Source organism: Athene noctua, chromosome 2 (assembly GCF_965140245.1).
Source record: "Athene noctua chromosome 2, bAthNoc1.hap1.1, whole genome shotgun sequence".
In the NCBI taxonomy this organism is placed as follows: Eukaryota; Metazoa; Chordata; class Aves; order Strigiformes; family Strigidae; genus Athene; species Athene noctua.
This window is the reverse complement of record NC_134038.1, coordinates 1778237-1794578: the sequence shown is the minus strand read 5'-3', so window position 1 is coordinate 1794578 and position 16342 is coordinate 1778237. Positions and strand designations below refer to the sequence as shown.

Genomic DNA, 16342 nt, shown 5'->3' with positions numbered 1-16342 from the left:
ATCAAAAGGCTTATCAACATACATTTGGTTCCACTGAGCAACAGAACATTTTCTATTCCTCTGAGCAACAGAACATTTTCTATTCCTCTTTGCTTTGGTCAAGCTCCTCCCTACGCATTCTGGCCCAGCACAAGCCCTGTGTTAAAATACCTGGAGGAACAGACCACTCTGCATTAGAAATGCTTCACCACTCTACTGTCCCATCAGAGAAACTTCGATTTGGGCCATACCCCAATTTCTGGGTGGTTATTAAATGTTCCTCTTAATCAAATGAGTATTTTGCAGTTAATTGATAACAGCTACAGGTATAACGTTCCTCAGGAGAGCAACCTAAATAATCCTGAGAGAGCTGCTACCAGGCTGCCACTTCCCATCTTCTCTCTAGTACAATCACTGAACCTGAAATGAAAACTGAGCAATTCCCACCAAGGCAGGCACCTCTGAATACAACAAACACACGTTTGAAACCAGGTCTCAGCAGTGGCTGGGAGAGCTGCCCCACTGCAGGAGATCGAACAGGTCTGTTTGGGTCCAAAAAGAGAATTGGAGAGTCAGGAGAGGACCAGGCGCGCTTGGGAAAGGCAGAACCAATGTATCTCAAAAGCCTGTTTAACAGGACAAACAAGCAAAGCTGTGTCACACCGCAGGGAAGGAAGGGGCTGACCCAGCTTTTTGCCCTCACGAAGTAGGACACGCTCCTCCCCAGCCACCCTTCCATCCTCAGCCCTGATACACGCACTGTTTCTGTTGATGGGGGATCCAGCAGCACCCTTGGGAATGCAGCACGTTGGGTGTTCAGTCACCACACAGACACCTGTCGGATCCAGGCTCCGCATAATCACAGAATCATCCGGGTTGGAAAGGACCTTGAAGCTCCTCCAGCCCAACCATGACCCTCCCCCTGACCGTTCCCAACTCCCCCAGATCCCTCAGCGCTGGCTCAGCCCGACTCTTCAACCCCTCCAGGGATCCCGGGGACTCCCCCCTGCCCTGGGCAGCCCATTCCAACGCCCAACAGCCCCTTCTGCACAGAAATCCTTCCTCAGAGCCAGCCTGACCCTGCCCTGGGCAGCTTGAGGCCATTCCCTCGGGGCCTGGCGCTGGGGCCTTGGCTCCAGAGACTCATCCCCCCTCTCTGCCCCCTCCTGGCAGGGAGTTGCAGAGGGCCAGGAGGTCTCCCCTCAGCCTCCTCTGCTCCAGACTGAACCCCCCCAGTGCCCCCAGCCGCTCCCCAGCAGACCTGTGCTCCAGACCCTGCCCCAGCTCCGTTGCCCTTCTCTGGCCACGCTCGAGTCATTCAATGGCCTTTTTGGGGTGAGGGGCCCAGAACTGAACCCCCCCAGCGAGGGGCGGCCTCCCCAGTGCCGAGCCCAGGGCTCAGATCCCTTCCCTGTCCCTGCTGGCCACGCCAGTGCTGACACAAGCCAGGATGCCGTTGCCCTCCTTGGCCCCCTGGGCACACTGCTGGCTCCTGTTCAGCCGGCTGGCAATCAACCCCCCCCCCAGTCCGTCTCTGGCTGGCAGCTCTCCAGCTGCTCCTCCACAACCCTGTAGCCCAACCATATCCATCCAGCACGATCACGAGACCGACATCAACCATCCAGCTTTTTAATCGGTTTGTTAGCTGGGCTGTGCATGTCCAGACACAAAACGAATGCAAGGGAAGTCACTCATCTGGCCCAGGACCATCACCAGTCTGCTCCCAGCAAGAGGCAATGGCTGCTGGAGATTTAACATCAGTCTCTCCGCCCCATTCTTGCCCCATTCTGCTCCCAGAGTCTCCCAGTAACATCTCTGTACCCCACCTACTTCTCTTGCAAGAAATGGCAAGATTTAACAATTCCACTACACCATTAACACCCTGACTTTGCACAAGCAGAGAGAAATAAAAACAACCCTCTCGAATAACCCGAGAGCCCCAAGAATTGAACCCACAAGCCTTCACTTATTCCCAGCTCGCTGTAAAACCAGACAACACCTACTATATACATAATTATATGTTTAAGGCACCAAACGTCAGTGATGTCCACGCTGCTCCACACCTTCTCAGTGGCTGGGCTCTCTCATCAGACTTGAGGATTCTGCCTTGAAAACATCCACACCCCATCCAGCATCTAACAACCTTTTTGTACTAGACCACACATGTCTCCTTGGTGAAAAAAAAAAAAAAAAAAAAAAAAAAAAGAGAAGAAAGCCCAAGCACATGTAGGAACAGTCCAGCAATAATTCAACAGCTGTAGAAACCCAGAGCATAAGACTAGTTCAACACATTAAGCTGCAAATACACTGCCTAGGATTGAACCCCCTCAAAGAAAAGCCTTAAGGCATAAAGGATTCAAACCTATAAACTCAATTCTAATCAAGGGAATCAAATACACCGGTTAATTATGAAGGTAAGTGTGAAGGGTCAAGGTGTGATGGACTTGGTCACTAGGCCTCTGTGCTACAGGCAAGGCTGCTGCTGCCAGGAGGAAGGTATAATAAAAGCAGGGATGTTTGGGGCTCAAGTTCTGAGGACCTCGCAAGTCCTCGAGCAACCCCAACCCTGCCAAAATTCATTTAAAGCCGTCAAGACTCTTGCTTGAATTTCTCTACTAACTGGAGAAGCAAAGCAGCCATGAATCGCTCAGCAAGAACCTCACAGAGCTGCCAACGGCACGGGAAGGAGGCAACCAAGTCCTCTGGGAACCCCCGAGGTGATGGTACAACACAAGTTAGATTATCAGCAACCATCTCCCTGAACCACCTCCATCAGCATTTATCACCCAACGGCCCAGCAGCGAGAGGAAAACCTGTACCCAGGGTAGAGAAAAGATGACAAGAACTGTCAAACTGACATCGTTGTGACGCATCTTAGAAAACCTCTCCAGGAAAAGGACACACGGCCAAGTTCTCACAGTCACCACGTCAGCAGAAAACAGACCCGGCAAAAGATCTCGACTACGCAAGGTTGTCCTAGCGGAAGGATGTGTTTAATTCAGAGCTGAGGACAGCAAGTACAGCAGAAAAAAACCTTGTACCCTCCTCCTCAGGGAAGAGAAAGGCAGCCTAAGGAGTCCTTTCAGAGCGTCAAGTGAATGGATCCCAGTGCCACTTGCCAGGCCATTTTCCAGTCCAAATAATGGCTCATCTACTGGAGCATAATTCCTCTCCACTGAAGAAAGCAAGAAAGAAATTTAGAAGCCATTTCATAATTATGGTGGGGAAGCATTTTTATTTCACTATGATACAGAAAAATGATTACTTGTTTTGAGACTTATTTACTTATTGAAAACTGCTTAGCAACTTATTTACAGCAAGTTACAGTATTACTTATAGTAATTTTTAATATTGCTAAGAATCCTGCTTGCCCAGACTGTTCTGTGGAATTTTACCCAGGACTACTGTGTTCATAAAACAAAGCAGTTCACTGTGAAAATCTACCAAGAACTATAATGTTCAGCAAAATATTATGGTTTTGTCCTTGGGGAACAGGTGTGCTCTAACCAGTTGGGTCTTGGTAATGAGTAAAGACAGCCATGTATGGATGGTAGGAGTTCTATTGGTTCTCTTAGATAAGACAGAATGAGTAAACCAGCTGAAAAACACTCTTGTTATTCAAGAAATTGGTCAAAAGAATCTGTGCGTGCTCTGAGGAAAAAACAAGGTGAGAAAGACTACGAGCCTTCCTCCCAAAGACGCCCCCCAGGAGGCAATGGGCAGGTGCAAAGAGAACATCAACTGCTGACACCAGCCTCTAGAACTAACCCAGCCTCACTCATGCATATGTATGTTTGTGTTACGTAATCCACTGAATATGGATATCCACACTCTATAAATTCTTGGTAAAATGTGCTGTTGGTGTGTAAGCTTTGTGGAGAGATCCCCTTGCGCCCCATCTGGAGTAAAACATCCCTGCTGTATAACTCTACTCGAGATGTAGAGTCTTTTTTTCCGTGAATCAACTAAGGCATCAGCATCCGTGCTCCCACTAGGACAGCGAGGGATGGGGAAAAGGAGGATTGGTGGCATTTATGAACTGAGGAAGAATAGTCTTACATGTGCACACACACACATACACACACAGGAAAAGGCAGGCGGGACATTTCCTTTTGCTTTTAGCTATTTTAAGAACCGAATCAAGACACATTTTTACAGCAGGTGGCTGCAGTTTGCAAAGAAAAAGAGCCACGAGGCACAGTCACCAAGTTTTCTTAAAGCAGATGCCAGTTTCCACATCTCTGAACTAAAATTGAAAAATGCTCAGATCCAAACTGGAAAATAATGTCCATGACTTCAACGCAGACAACTCACAACTTCTAAACCAGGGTTTTGTCCATGCTAGGCTTGGCTAGCTATCAGGGAAGCTTTGATAATCTGATCCACTTTTGGGCGGGGGAATGAACTACACAGTCTCCCAAAGTCACTTCCAGACCTGTATTCCATTTTTTTTCCCTACTTTCATCTCTAAACTTCTTTATTTGCCAGCTTTACTTTGAACAAAGCCAGGAGCGCAACCATATTTCTGCTCTATCTATATATTTTCAGCCCTATGCAGTTTAAGATCAAAAATCTTTTCAGTATGAGAACATTACCTTCAATCAAGGAACGAGAATTAGGAATACATTCACAAAAGACATGGGCTTTTGGCAGCTGCCAGTCAGGCTCCCAGAGGGGGCAAAAAGATTTTGATCGTATATTTTTAACCTTCATTTGGTTAGGCACACTTTTTTACGGACAGCTTCCAAAAAGAAGAAACGTTTGGTAAGTCAAGCGAGTTTCCACGGGTGTGAGGAGCCTTCCCAAGGCAGCAGCTTCAGTGCTGCGACCTCCCCGACAACACACACAGCTGAGCAAACTACAACAAGGCCTCTGCTCTGCACAAACCCAGGTGTAAACAGGGAGCTACATGGAGAACAAAGATCTGGTTTAACCTCAGGTCTGGTCCTGGATCACCCAGTTTACATCCCTGTAACCAGCAGTGTCTCCATTTTCTCATACATAAAATGCTGTTGCAACCTCATATTGCTCCGTATCTCCAGGGTCTACAGCACAGCCACTCCTATCAGGCTCTCAACAAGCACAGGAAGTTCTTTAAAAAGGAGCTTTACAGCATAAAAATTTATTTATTGACCTGTATTAGATGTGCCACACTGGAGAAAGGTCCCCACCAAGCAGTTTGTGAGGGCCGAGTCCTAAATTCACCCCAGAATAGACAGTTCACAGTTCCTGGGAGGCGGAAATGTTGCATTCCCCATCCCACACATCACCATCACCCAAAAAAAACCTCGTGGCCCCCCCATCGCCATCACGGCTGGATCCGACCACGTGCCATATCCACCACCTCTGGTTTTCAGAAACCACAGAAGAGGAATCCCAGTGCCAGCACGACCAAGACCTCCAACCGTACAGGCTGCCTTCATACTCTGCACGAAAACTTTCACCACAGCAGCTGGAGGTGCAGCCTTCACACTTCTTTAGACACCAGAGGGTTTGCTGACATCCTCAAATGGAGCAAGATTCAGCCCCAAAGCCAAGCAACTGCTCGCATGCAGGACCATCAATGCACAAATGTACATCTTATTCTCCCTGCCCCTCTCCCAAGTCATTGCCCACCTCCTAAAGCACCAGAGGGAAAATTCTTCTCCCAGCATCCCGCCCAGCCCTCCAAACCCCTCTTCAAACACACATAAAGGAAAGAAAAATTGTTTCCTTCTCCTCCCAGAAAAAGCCTTTCCCTTTCCTGAACTGCAAGCCTCCGTTCTTCTCTTTTCAGCCATCAAAACACAGCAACACCTCAACGCAGCTATTCGAAGACAAAATAACTATAATCACACATAATACACATGTAAGCTCGTTAGGTGAACCACAGAGCAGGAAACCACAAAATCATCTTCCTGAAAACAGAAGCTCAACAGCTTTGCTTTTGGAGGAATGTCACAGCTACGTCATGGCCGGAACAGCCCTCCCCACGCAAGCGATGCCCACCCGCAGCCTCACCGACCCCCCTGCCACAGGGGAAGGAGCACAGCACAAACACACCGACAAAACACACTTCACACACGTCTGAGAAAACTACATCTGAGGGGAGCGAAGCCACTGCTCTGTGATCACATCACCACTGAATAGCAGAGACAGACTCTGAGACAGAAACATCACACCACCATTTCACACCCGCGCAGGAGCAGCTCTCCCGGCCCCAAGCAGGTGATTTTTGCTCTGACAAGCACTAACCCAAAGCAGCAGGACATGGAGGCAAACTACCAGTCTACAGAATCCCAGAATCATCTGGGTTGGAAAAGCCCCTGAAGCTCCTCCAGCCCAACCATGACCCTCCCCCTGACCGTTCCCAACTCCCCCAGATCCCTCAGCGCTGGCTCAGCCCGACTCTTCAACCCCCCCAGGGATCCCGGGGACTCCCCCCTGCCCTGGGCAGCCCATTCCAACGCCCAACAGCCCCTTCTGCACAGAAATCCTTCCTCAGAGCCAGCCTGACCCTGCCCTGGGCAGCTTGAGGCCATTCCCTCGGGGCCTGGCGCTGGCTCCTTGGCTCCAGAGACTCATCCCCATCTCTCTACAAACATGACGGACCCAATATTCCTCTGATTATTGTTATTTTAAGCAAATTACATACAAAACCTCTATATCTGCTGACATGGCACTGGGATACAGGTGCAGGTAGCTCTGTAGTTGCTAGAGGAGTATCTCATTACATGCACAATTTTTTGCTCGATGAAAAAAAAAAAAAATAAAATAATACATTAGTCTTACAGATATATTACTGCCTCTGCCATCCTCTTCCTTCCTTGAGCACCTTCCTATTTGATGCCTGCAAGTCCAGCAAAACCACATTAAAAGCAAGAAAGAGCTTTAAAATGACCTTGGATGGAGATGTCAAAGCACAAGACAGCTCTGGGATAAGGTAGAATACTCCAACCAAACTTCTGCTCCTCAAATGTTTGCTCCGGGACCAACCAACAGCAGATTCACCTCCTGGAAGACCTGAGGTAACTCATTTCCAAATCCAAGAGCCTCCCTTTTTGCCAGCACGCAGTCAACGAGCACCGTCACCCTTTGGGACAGCCGTTCCTACCTTCCTTGGAGGAGCCCTGCATCCTGGTGGCCGGCAGCCTGCAGAGCCTGTGCTTGGTGATCTGCACCAAGCCCTTGGGCGAGGAGCGTTTCAGCGTCACAGAAGGTTTTCCCCGCAAGGAGTTTTTCTTCCTGAGATGGAAGTGACTTTTCAGAGGCGTGGTAGGCGAGGAGCCGTTCTTCCTCTCCGTTGGGGAACTGCAAAGGGAAACACCACACAGTTAGAAGGGAACAGAGAGGCGACCAAAATGTACTTGATCCCCTTGCCCGGAGCTGAGGAGAGAAGCTGGGCCAGCAGCTCCATGCTGCTCTCCCACCCAAGGGTGACACGAGCCACCGAGCAGAAAATCGCAAGTTAACAGGCAAACGTGATGAATTTCTGGCAAAGCACAGATGGAGAATGAGGTATTTGACAGCCTAACTCAACTCCTTCCCTTCTGCTTTGTGCTCAGCTGATGCAGGGGAGAGGAGAGAATCACAGAATCGTTTAGGTTGGAAAAGACCTGTAAGAAGATCATCGTGTCCAACTGTAAAGCTCACACTGCCAAGGCCACCACTAACCCATGTCCCTGAGCACCACATCTACACATCTTCTAAACACCTCCTGGGATGGGGACTCAGCCACTTCCCTGGGCAGCCTGTTCCAGTGACAAAATTCAGGGAAATCTGTTCCTTTCGGTGAAGAAATTCTTCCTAATATCCAATCTAAACCTCTCCTTGCACAACTTGAGGCCATTTCCTTTCATCTTATCACTTGTTACTCAGGAAAAGCGACCAACACCCACCTTGCTACAACCTCCTTTCGGGGGGTTGTAGAGAGCAATAAGGCCCCCCTCACCCTCCTCTTCTCCACACTAAATCCCCCCAGTTCCCTCAGCCGCTCCGCATAAGACCTGTGCTTTAGATCAGGGGTTCTCAACCTTTCCTTTATCACAGAACCCCTTTAAATACCTTTTGTGGCCACAGACCACCAAGACTTAACTCAAGATTTAAAGCACTAGACTGCATCCAATATTTCTTTCCATTTTCTCATGAAGGGTCTTCAAATTTGGAAAGAAGGGGAATAAGTTAATCTGTTACTGCACACACTCCTATTATAATATCTTTATTGCAATGATTCCATATGAACTTAAAATAACAGCATCAACACTCTTCTTGCTCCAGAGACCCATTTTTATGGTGTTTTAACATGCTAATTCCGAATCTGATGCCGATTTTTACATTAAAATTCGATGAAAAGTTTTTACAACTCTTCTCATCTCCCCCCTTGTCCGTCTGCGTTCAGTGCCCGTATATTTTTGTTTACAGGTCCAGGGCCACCACTTGGAGGAGCAGACTTCAGCTCTGTTGTGGCCCTAAAGGGGGCTGTTGGGTTAAGAAAATGTCTTTCAGGGAAAAACCACCTAGTTAAAGCGGGTCCCACCAACCATACTAGCACCAAAGATACTAGCACGTCAGGCCAGGCTGGGGCGGGGGGCTTGAGAATGAGATGAGTATTGAGGGGAAAGGGCTGTGGGAAAAGGAAGACCAAATGTTTCCAGGCTGGATGTTCCCCACCCCTGCTTCAAACCTTCTCAGACCCCCTGAGATGACATCAGAGCCCCCCAGGGGTCTGTGGACCACAGAGAACCACTGGTCTAGACCCTTCACCAGCTTCACTGCCCTTCTCTACACACACTCCAGCACCTCAAAGTTTTCTTGTAGTGAGGGGCCCAAAACTGAACCCAGTATTTGAGGTACTTGGCGCTGGTGAAGCTGCACAGGGGGACAGTCATTTCCCTCGTCCTGCCAGATTTTAGTGAAATGAGGGTGGGGATCTCACCCCCCCGACTGCCTAAAAAATAATCCAAAACAATCGCAGCTTCTCCAGGTACTTTGCTCCAGAGTGATCGATCCTCCCAGCACGATCCACCCGCAGACACATTCCCTAACAAACCAGGAGAGCAAGACAGGGATGGAAACCTATGGTGAAGCACTGAGCAGCGGATCTGGGAAACAGAAGCAGGAATCGAGGCAGCAGATTCTCAATCGGTGCCACCTTACCAGCTCACTGCATCACTTAAAACAGTTATTTAGGCCATGGCCCTCAATTTTCAAGAGCTCAGGCTTGGTGTTACTGCAGCAAGAAAGGGGCCAAACCACACATCCACAATGCTGAGAGTATTTCCGAGTTCAGTGGTAGAGTAGAGGTCACACAGCTGTGCCACCAACCCTCACCCCATCCCGTTAATCCCTTCCCTGCAGTCTAGGCTGGGCTTCATCCAGCCCTGCCAAGAGCAGCACAGAGCAGCTCTCCCACCAGGAGCACAACGCAATGAAGCCCATGTAGCACTCCCACAACACACCAGACATTCAGAGTTTAGTCCCGACTTCTAATCTGTTTCACCGAATCCTTCAGGTTGGAAAAGCCCCTCGGGGTCAGCGAGTCCAACCCTCAGCCCGACTCTACAAAGTTCTCCCCTACCCCACATCCCCCACAGCTCATCCCAACGGCCCTGAAACCCCCCCAGGGATGGGGACTCCCCCCTCCCTGGGCAGCCTCTTCCACTCTCGGACCACTCTTGCTGGGAAACATTTTCTCCTCCTGCCCAGCCTGAGCCTCCCCTGGGGCAGTTTCCAGCCGTTCCCTCTTGTCCTGTCCCTGATCCCCTGGGAGCAGAGCCCAGCCCCAGCCTCTCTGCAATGTCCTGGCAGGAGCTGCAGAGAGGGATGAGGGCTCCCCTCAGCCTCCTCCTCCTCACACTCAACACTCCCAGCTCCTGCCCTGCCTCCTCACAGGATTGATTCTCCAGCCCTTCCCCAGCCTCGTTGCCCTCCTCTGCCCTCGCTCCAGCCCCTCCAGATCTCTCTGGGATTGAGGTGCCCAGACCTGGACACAACCTCCAGGTGTGGCCTCCCCAGTGCAGAGCACAGGGACTGTCACCTCCCTGCTCCTGCTGGTCACACCAGTGCTGACCCAAGCCAGGAGGCCGTTGGCTTTCTTGGCCACCCGGGCACACTGCTGGCTCCTGCTCAGCTGCTTGTCACTGAGAACCCCCAGACCCTTCTCCCCCAGACAGCTCCAGACACCCCCCGAGCCTGTAGCCATGCAGGGGGCTGTGATGGCCCAAGGGCAGAACCTGGCACTTGGACCTGTTGAAGCTCATCCCGTTGACATTGACCCAGCAATCTAATTTATCCAAGTCTCTTTGTAGAGTCTAAATTCCCAGCCTAGTGCAAAGCCCTTTTGCAGATAACTCGGCCCAAACGCCTTTTCCTTCCTCCAAGCTTCATTTCTAACTTTCCCATTTTACTCTGTCCTTATGAGACATGGCCGGGGGGAGAACTTGCCCAAGACCCCAGGAGTATCCGCTGGTCTGGCACAGTTCTCCCAAGGCAGCTACAACCACAGATCTGTCACTGACTCGACAAGGAAGAGCGAGAGCCTCCAGGGAGGACACGTTGGGTTACAGCAGTGGGTGGCATAAAGGATGGCACCCAAGGGAGCAAAGTACCAGCAGAGCACCACGGTCGGCGCTTCTTCCCAGCAAGCAGAGCTCACCTCCCACCCCTGCTCCATCTGCACAACACTTCACAGGGACAGACCACACACAATATGTGATTCAAACCACTTCTCTTTTCGCCATCTCCTCAACACAACAAGATTAGGGGAGTTGGAAAATAAATCAAGACAGCTGTTTCCTTCCCTTTGAATATTAGTCTGTTATTCAGGTCAGGGAGGAGCCTCCTAAGTGCTGTGGCAAAGTCTTCAGAGAACAGGGATGGGAGATGAGAAGAAAACCCAGCTCTGTCTGAAATGTTAAAGTCAGTTACCCAGACTGCTAAAACAATTCAAATTTGAGGCCTTCCAACCCGGGAAAGCAGGATGCCTCCAGACAAAGACACTGCAATTGGAAAGAGAAAAGCAAAAGCAGGCAGCCAAGGAAGCCAACGGCCTCCTGGCTTGGGTCAGCACTAGTGTGCCCAGCAGGAGCAGGGAGGTGACAGTCCCTGTGCTCTGCACTGGGGAGGCCACACCTGGAGGTTGTGTCCAGGTTTGGGCACCTCAATCCCAGAGAGATCTGGAGGGGCTGGAGCGAGGGCAGAGGAGGGCAACGAGGCTGGGGAAGGGCTGGAGAATCAATCCTGTGAGGAGGCAGGGCAGGAGCTGGGAGTGTTCAGGGTGAGGAGGAGGAGGCTGAGGGGAGCCCTCATCCCTCTCTGCAGCTCCTGCCAGGACATTGCAGAGAGCCTGGGGCTGGGCTCTGCTCCCAGGGGATCAGGGACAGGACAAGAGGGAACGGCTGGAAACTGCCCCAGGGGAGGCTCAGGCTGGGCAGGAGGAGAAAATGTTTCCCAGCAAGAGTGGTCCGAGAGTGGAAGAGGCTGCCCAGGGAGGGGGGAGTCCCCATCCCTGGGGGGGTTTCAGGGCCGTTGGGATGAGCTGTGGGGGATGTGGGGTAGGGGAGAACTTTGTAGAGTCGGGCTGAGGGTTGGACTCCATGATCCCGAGGGGCTTTTCCAACCTGAAGGATTCTGGGATTCTGTGAAAAATACCTTCCAGTATACAACAACCCTCACTGCAGTTTCACTTTTAGCCCTGACCTGTGTGAAGCCGATGGACACAAAATACAACCAGTGCAACCACACCGCTCCGAAGACAACCAGAAACTTACCCCGAGCTTCCTTTTCTCTTGATGATTTTTGTCCGACTCTTCACTTTGTAACTGGACAGCGTGGCATCACCGAAGGAGGATTTCACCCCGCCGAGACCAACCTCCACAGCGCTGGGAGGCAGCGGGGCCACACGAGGCAGGTTGAAGGCTGGAGGCTTTTTCTGATCCTCGGATCGCCACCTGAACGCTGACTTGGACGTGGAGGGTGAGGTCTGCAGGCTGGAGGCTTTCCACTTATACTTGCTGGGAGAAACACCCAATTTAGACTGCAGTCCCGATTTCTTCAGCTTTGCTCCCAAATCTGCTTTTGGTGATAGTTTAGCAACTTTGTCCGCTCCACCAACGACTTTCTTGGCACTTTCCGAAGCTCTAGGGCTAACCCATCTCTTCACAGCACGAGAGCATTTACCAGGGTTTGCAACCCAGGTGTAATTAGTTTTCCTGAATTTCGTAGCTTTGCTGGAGACGGATGTTGAGGCAGCTCTTTGGAGACCGGCAGATTTGGGGACTACAGAAAACTTGCTCTTCACTGGAGCCCCCCCAACCACTACAGTGGCAGCCTGAGCTGGTTTGGAGCATGTCTCACCGTTTCCAAGAAGCTTCGGCTCTCTGAAACCATCCCTGCCTTGCTCACAACCAGACTGCCAAGGAGCCGGTGGTTCTGCCTTCCTCCGTACCACGTGCCGAGCCCCCTCGCCATTTGCCAACACCGAAGGCTGTTGGGGCTCCGATTTCAGCGTCACGGCGCTTTCACTGGTGCTTCCACAAGAGGCAGGGGAGCTGCTGGCCACACGCACGGTTCGAGGCTTATCCGACACGCTCCTGTACACCGAGCTCACGCACCGGTGAGATGAACTAAATGAAACGGAGAGAGAAGGTCGTGTCTCTTCGTTTTGGCTCACAGACTGAGATTTCTGCGTGTCTTCGCTGTCAGCTGAAGCAGTGACCTCTGTTTTCAGCCCAGAAAACTCACAGTAAGAACCCACGTCAGCAAAATCTTTCATATCCACAAACGGGCCAGCCCTCTGTGGCAGCTGGATCCCCACAACTATATTACCATCTGTGGTCAAGTCCACGTGTCTCTCCGGGGATGATTCTGGTGGCTCAGGGGCCTGGTGGTCCACACTGTTTCCAAAAGCCTGAGACGTGCTGGCAATTCCACCGCTGCCACCATCAAACGCTGATCCCGGCGGCCGGTTGACAAGGGAATATTTTTTCCTCCAGGAATGGCCCTGTCGCAGCTGGAAATCCCTGGGAGCCTGCTGGGGGTACCTGGCTGAAAACACCCCCCTCCTGCTGAAGGTAGGCTGGTGGGGGTTGTTCCACCTCGGTGGCACGGATGGCAGCGGCCGTGGCATGTCCCCGTGCATGTTTTTATGGTCGTTTATGAGACCTACAGAGAAGAAAACAGCGTCTGTTAATCACCAATCCCATGGGATTCCAACAGCAACACAGGGCTCACGTGGCAACGAGGACAATCGCTCCCGCAGATAAAAACAGTGCTGGAAGGAAAAACTTAAATATCTCCCTCAATTCTCATGAAAGTCAGTCCCAAAAGCCATTTTGCAGGACAGCTCAAGGCAGGTCTGAACCACAGACTCACCGACGGACCCTTAACATGCTGCACTAGTGCTGTCAGGCACATTTTGCCCCTTTACGCTCTTTTTTTTTTATCTGCCAAAAGGGATGCTTGAATTATTGTTTCTGGAGCCTGATATTAAAAAAAAAAAAAAAAAAAAAAAACCACGCTGATTTTATTTCCAGATATCTTTTCAGAGCAGTCTCTGAGGGTCTGCTCATGCACGGAGCCCAACACAGCCAGCCCCAAACACAAAGCACAGAGATATTTAGGTTGAGAAAGACCTTTAAGATCGAGTCCAAACATTAACCTCACACTGCCAAGTCCACCACTAAACCACATCCCTAAGCACCACATCTAACCATCTTTTAAACACCTCCCAGAACCGCGACTCCATCACTTCCCTGAGCAGCCTGTTCCAAAGCTTGATAACCCTTTTGGTGAGGAGATTTTTTCTAATATCCAATCTAAACCTGCCCTGGCAAAACTTGAGGCCATTTCCTTTCATCTTATCACTTGTTACTCAGGAAAAGAGACCAACACCCCCCTCTCTGCCCCCTCCTGGCAGGGAGTTGCAGAGGGCCAGGAGGTCTCCCCTCAGCCTCCTCTGCTCCAGACTGAACCCCCCCAGTTCCCTCAGTCGCTCCCCATAGAACTTGTGCTCTAGATTCTTCACCAATTTCATGGCTCTTCTTCAAGGAGGCTCTGAGGAGGCCCCAGCTTTGCTGTGGAGTCACTGCACATCCCTCTGCCAAGCCACCACACCTCCCCAGTGCTTTGGTCTATTCACGAAGTCGTTTGGATGACAGACACATCAATTAGAGGCCCTGCGCTTGTTGTTAAGCCTTAGTGTTTAGAAAACCCTGCTAACAAAAGGGATTAGCAAAAGATTTTTGAGCCTTTATTTTAGGGACAGGTCCGCCTAGAAAAGTTTTTCCATTTAAGGATTTTTTGAGCTTTTACTTTAGGGATATATCAGCGTAGAAAGGTTTTTTCCTACATGAGGGTTCACAGAGCTGCTGGAAGAGCAGATCCCTCCTGGAGGAGGTGAGGACCGTGTTTTCCTCCCTCTCAACTCCCACATAGCAGTTCCTGGACAGAGGCAAATCCCCCACAAGGCCCAAGCAGAGTTTGTAGCTTTACTAACGAGGAAAAATTACCTTGAGGTCTATAAATAGAGTGAGATAGCGCTAAGAATAAGCGCTGATGCTCACCAGAGCTAAGAAAGGGGATGCAAATATATATCCTCCCCCCTCCCTGCTCCTCCACCATGCTGAGGAGTCAAGGCACGGAGGGCGAGGGGCACATGCCACCTCTGTGCCACCAGCCCCGGGGGCTGCAGGGCTGGGGACACCCCAGCCCCAAGGGTCACAGGCCCTGCAGGGGCCAGCAGTGTGGGGATTCCCCCCCCCAGTCCGTGGGGACCCCCAAACGCCCCAGCGGGCTCTAGTCTCTGTTCCCTCCCGGTCTTGGCCCACCGGGGACTGCTGGGCCCTCTCCCCTCCCCCCTTCTCCCCAGCACTCCTGGGTGCTCTCCACCTCCCCCACCTCTTGGGCCCTTCCCAGGCCTCAGGCCTCCCCTCCCCCCCTCCCCAGGGTCCTCTCCGTTCCCCTCCCCCCTCCCAGACTCCCAAGGTCCCTTTCACAGCCCTCCCCTCCCCCCAGGCTTCCCAGGCCCCCTCTCACAACCCGCTCCTCCCGCCCCCAACCCCCCACCCTCCAGATCCCCTTCACAGCCGCCCCTGCCCCCTCCCCAGGACTCTGGGGTCCCCTCAAAACCCGCCCCTCCCCCTCCCAGACTCCGGGGTCCCCTCACCACCCGCCCCCCCAGGCCCCAGGGTCCCCTCAGAACACGTCCTTCCCCCCTCCGTCTCCCCGGTCCCCCCACAGCCCCCCCTCCCCTCCCTCAGAGCCCACCCCGCTCCCTCCCGTCCCGCACTCGGGGGTCCCCTCTCAGCCCCGCGCCGCCGTCCCGGCCGTACCCTGCAGCAGGCGGATCTGCCGCCACAGCCGCTCCCTCTCCTCCATCCCCGCAGCGCTCCCGCACCCGCCCCGCACCGCGACGTCATCACCCCGCGACGGCCGTTGGCCGGTCACGTGAGCGAGCGAGCGAGCGAGCGAGCGCGAGCGCCGTCGCGGTCACGTGACTCCCGCAGCCGCCGCGGCCGTCGCTTAGCAACGGGGGCGCCAACCCCGGCCTGCGAGTTCCCGGCGAGGCTGAACCCGGGGCCCGGGCCCGGCCGGCTCCGGCTCCCTCCGCGCCCGGTCCCCAGCCAGGGCTGGCCCGGTTGGCCCCAACCTCTGTCCTGTGCCCAGCCTGGCCCAGCTCTCCCCAGCCCCTGTGCCCAGCCTGGGCTACCCTGGTCACCCCTGTCCCCACCCCAGTCTGGCCCAGCTCTCCCCAGCCCCTGTGCCCAGCCTGGGCTACCCTGGTCACCCCTGTCCCCACCCCAGTCTGGCCCAGCTCTCCCCAGCCCCTGTGCCCAGCCAGGGCTACCCTGGTCACCCCCGTCCCCACCCCAGCCTGGCCCAGCTCTCCCCAGCCCCTGTGCCCAGCCTGGGCTACCCTGGTCACCCCTGTCCCCACCCCAGCCTGGCCCAGCTGTCCCCAGCCCCTGTGCCCAGCCTGGGCTACCCTGGTCACCCCTGTCCCCACCCCAGCCTGGCCCAGCTGTCCCCAGCCCCTGTGCCCAGCCTGGGCTACCCTGGTCACCCCTGTCCCCAACCCAGCCTGGCCCAGCTGTCCCCAGCCCCTGTGCCCAGCCAGAGCTACCCTGGTCACCCCCGTCCCCACCCCAGCCTGGCCCAGCTGTCCCCAGCCCCTGTGCCCAGCCTGGGCTACCCTGGTCACCCCTGTCCCCACCCCAGCCTGGCCCAGCTGTCCCCAGTCCCTGTGCCCAGCCTGGGCTACCCTGGCTGGCCCATGTCCCCACCTCAGCCTGGTACAGCTGTCCCCATCTCCTGTCCCCAATCTGAGCTATCCCGGCTGTCCCTCATCTATAGTCACAGCCTGGTCCAGTTGTCCCCAGCCCCTGTG

At 53.1% G+C, this 16342-nt stretch overlaps 1 protein-coding gene across 1 annotated transcript in view; it reads right to left on the bottom strand.

Annotated features, from left to right (window-relative positions):
* The window catches only part of ZC3H3 (zinc finger CCCH-type containing 3), a 199420-nt gene extending 184057 nt beyond the window's left edge, over positions 1-15363 (bottom strand). The window contains exons 1-3 of the mRNA XM_074898330.1: positions 15288-15363; positions 11727-13119; positions 7073-7269 (exon numbers count right to left, since the gene is read on the bottom strand). Coding sequence (XP_074754431.1) covers positions 7073-7269; positions 11727-13119; positions 15288-15333 — 1636 coding nt within the window. The 5' untranslated portion in view covers positions 15334-15363. The remainder of the gene's footprint in view (positions 1-7072; positions 7270-11726; positions 13120-15287) is intronic.
* Between the last annotated feature and the right edge of the window lie 979 nt (positions 15364-16342).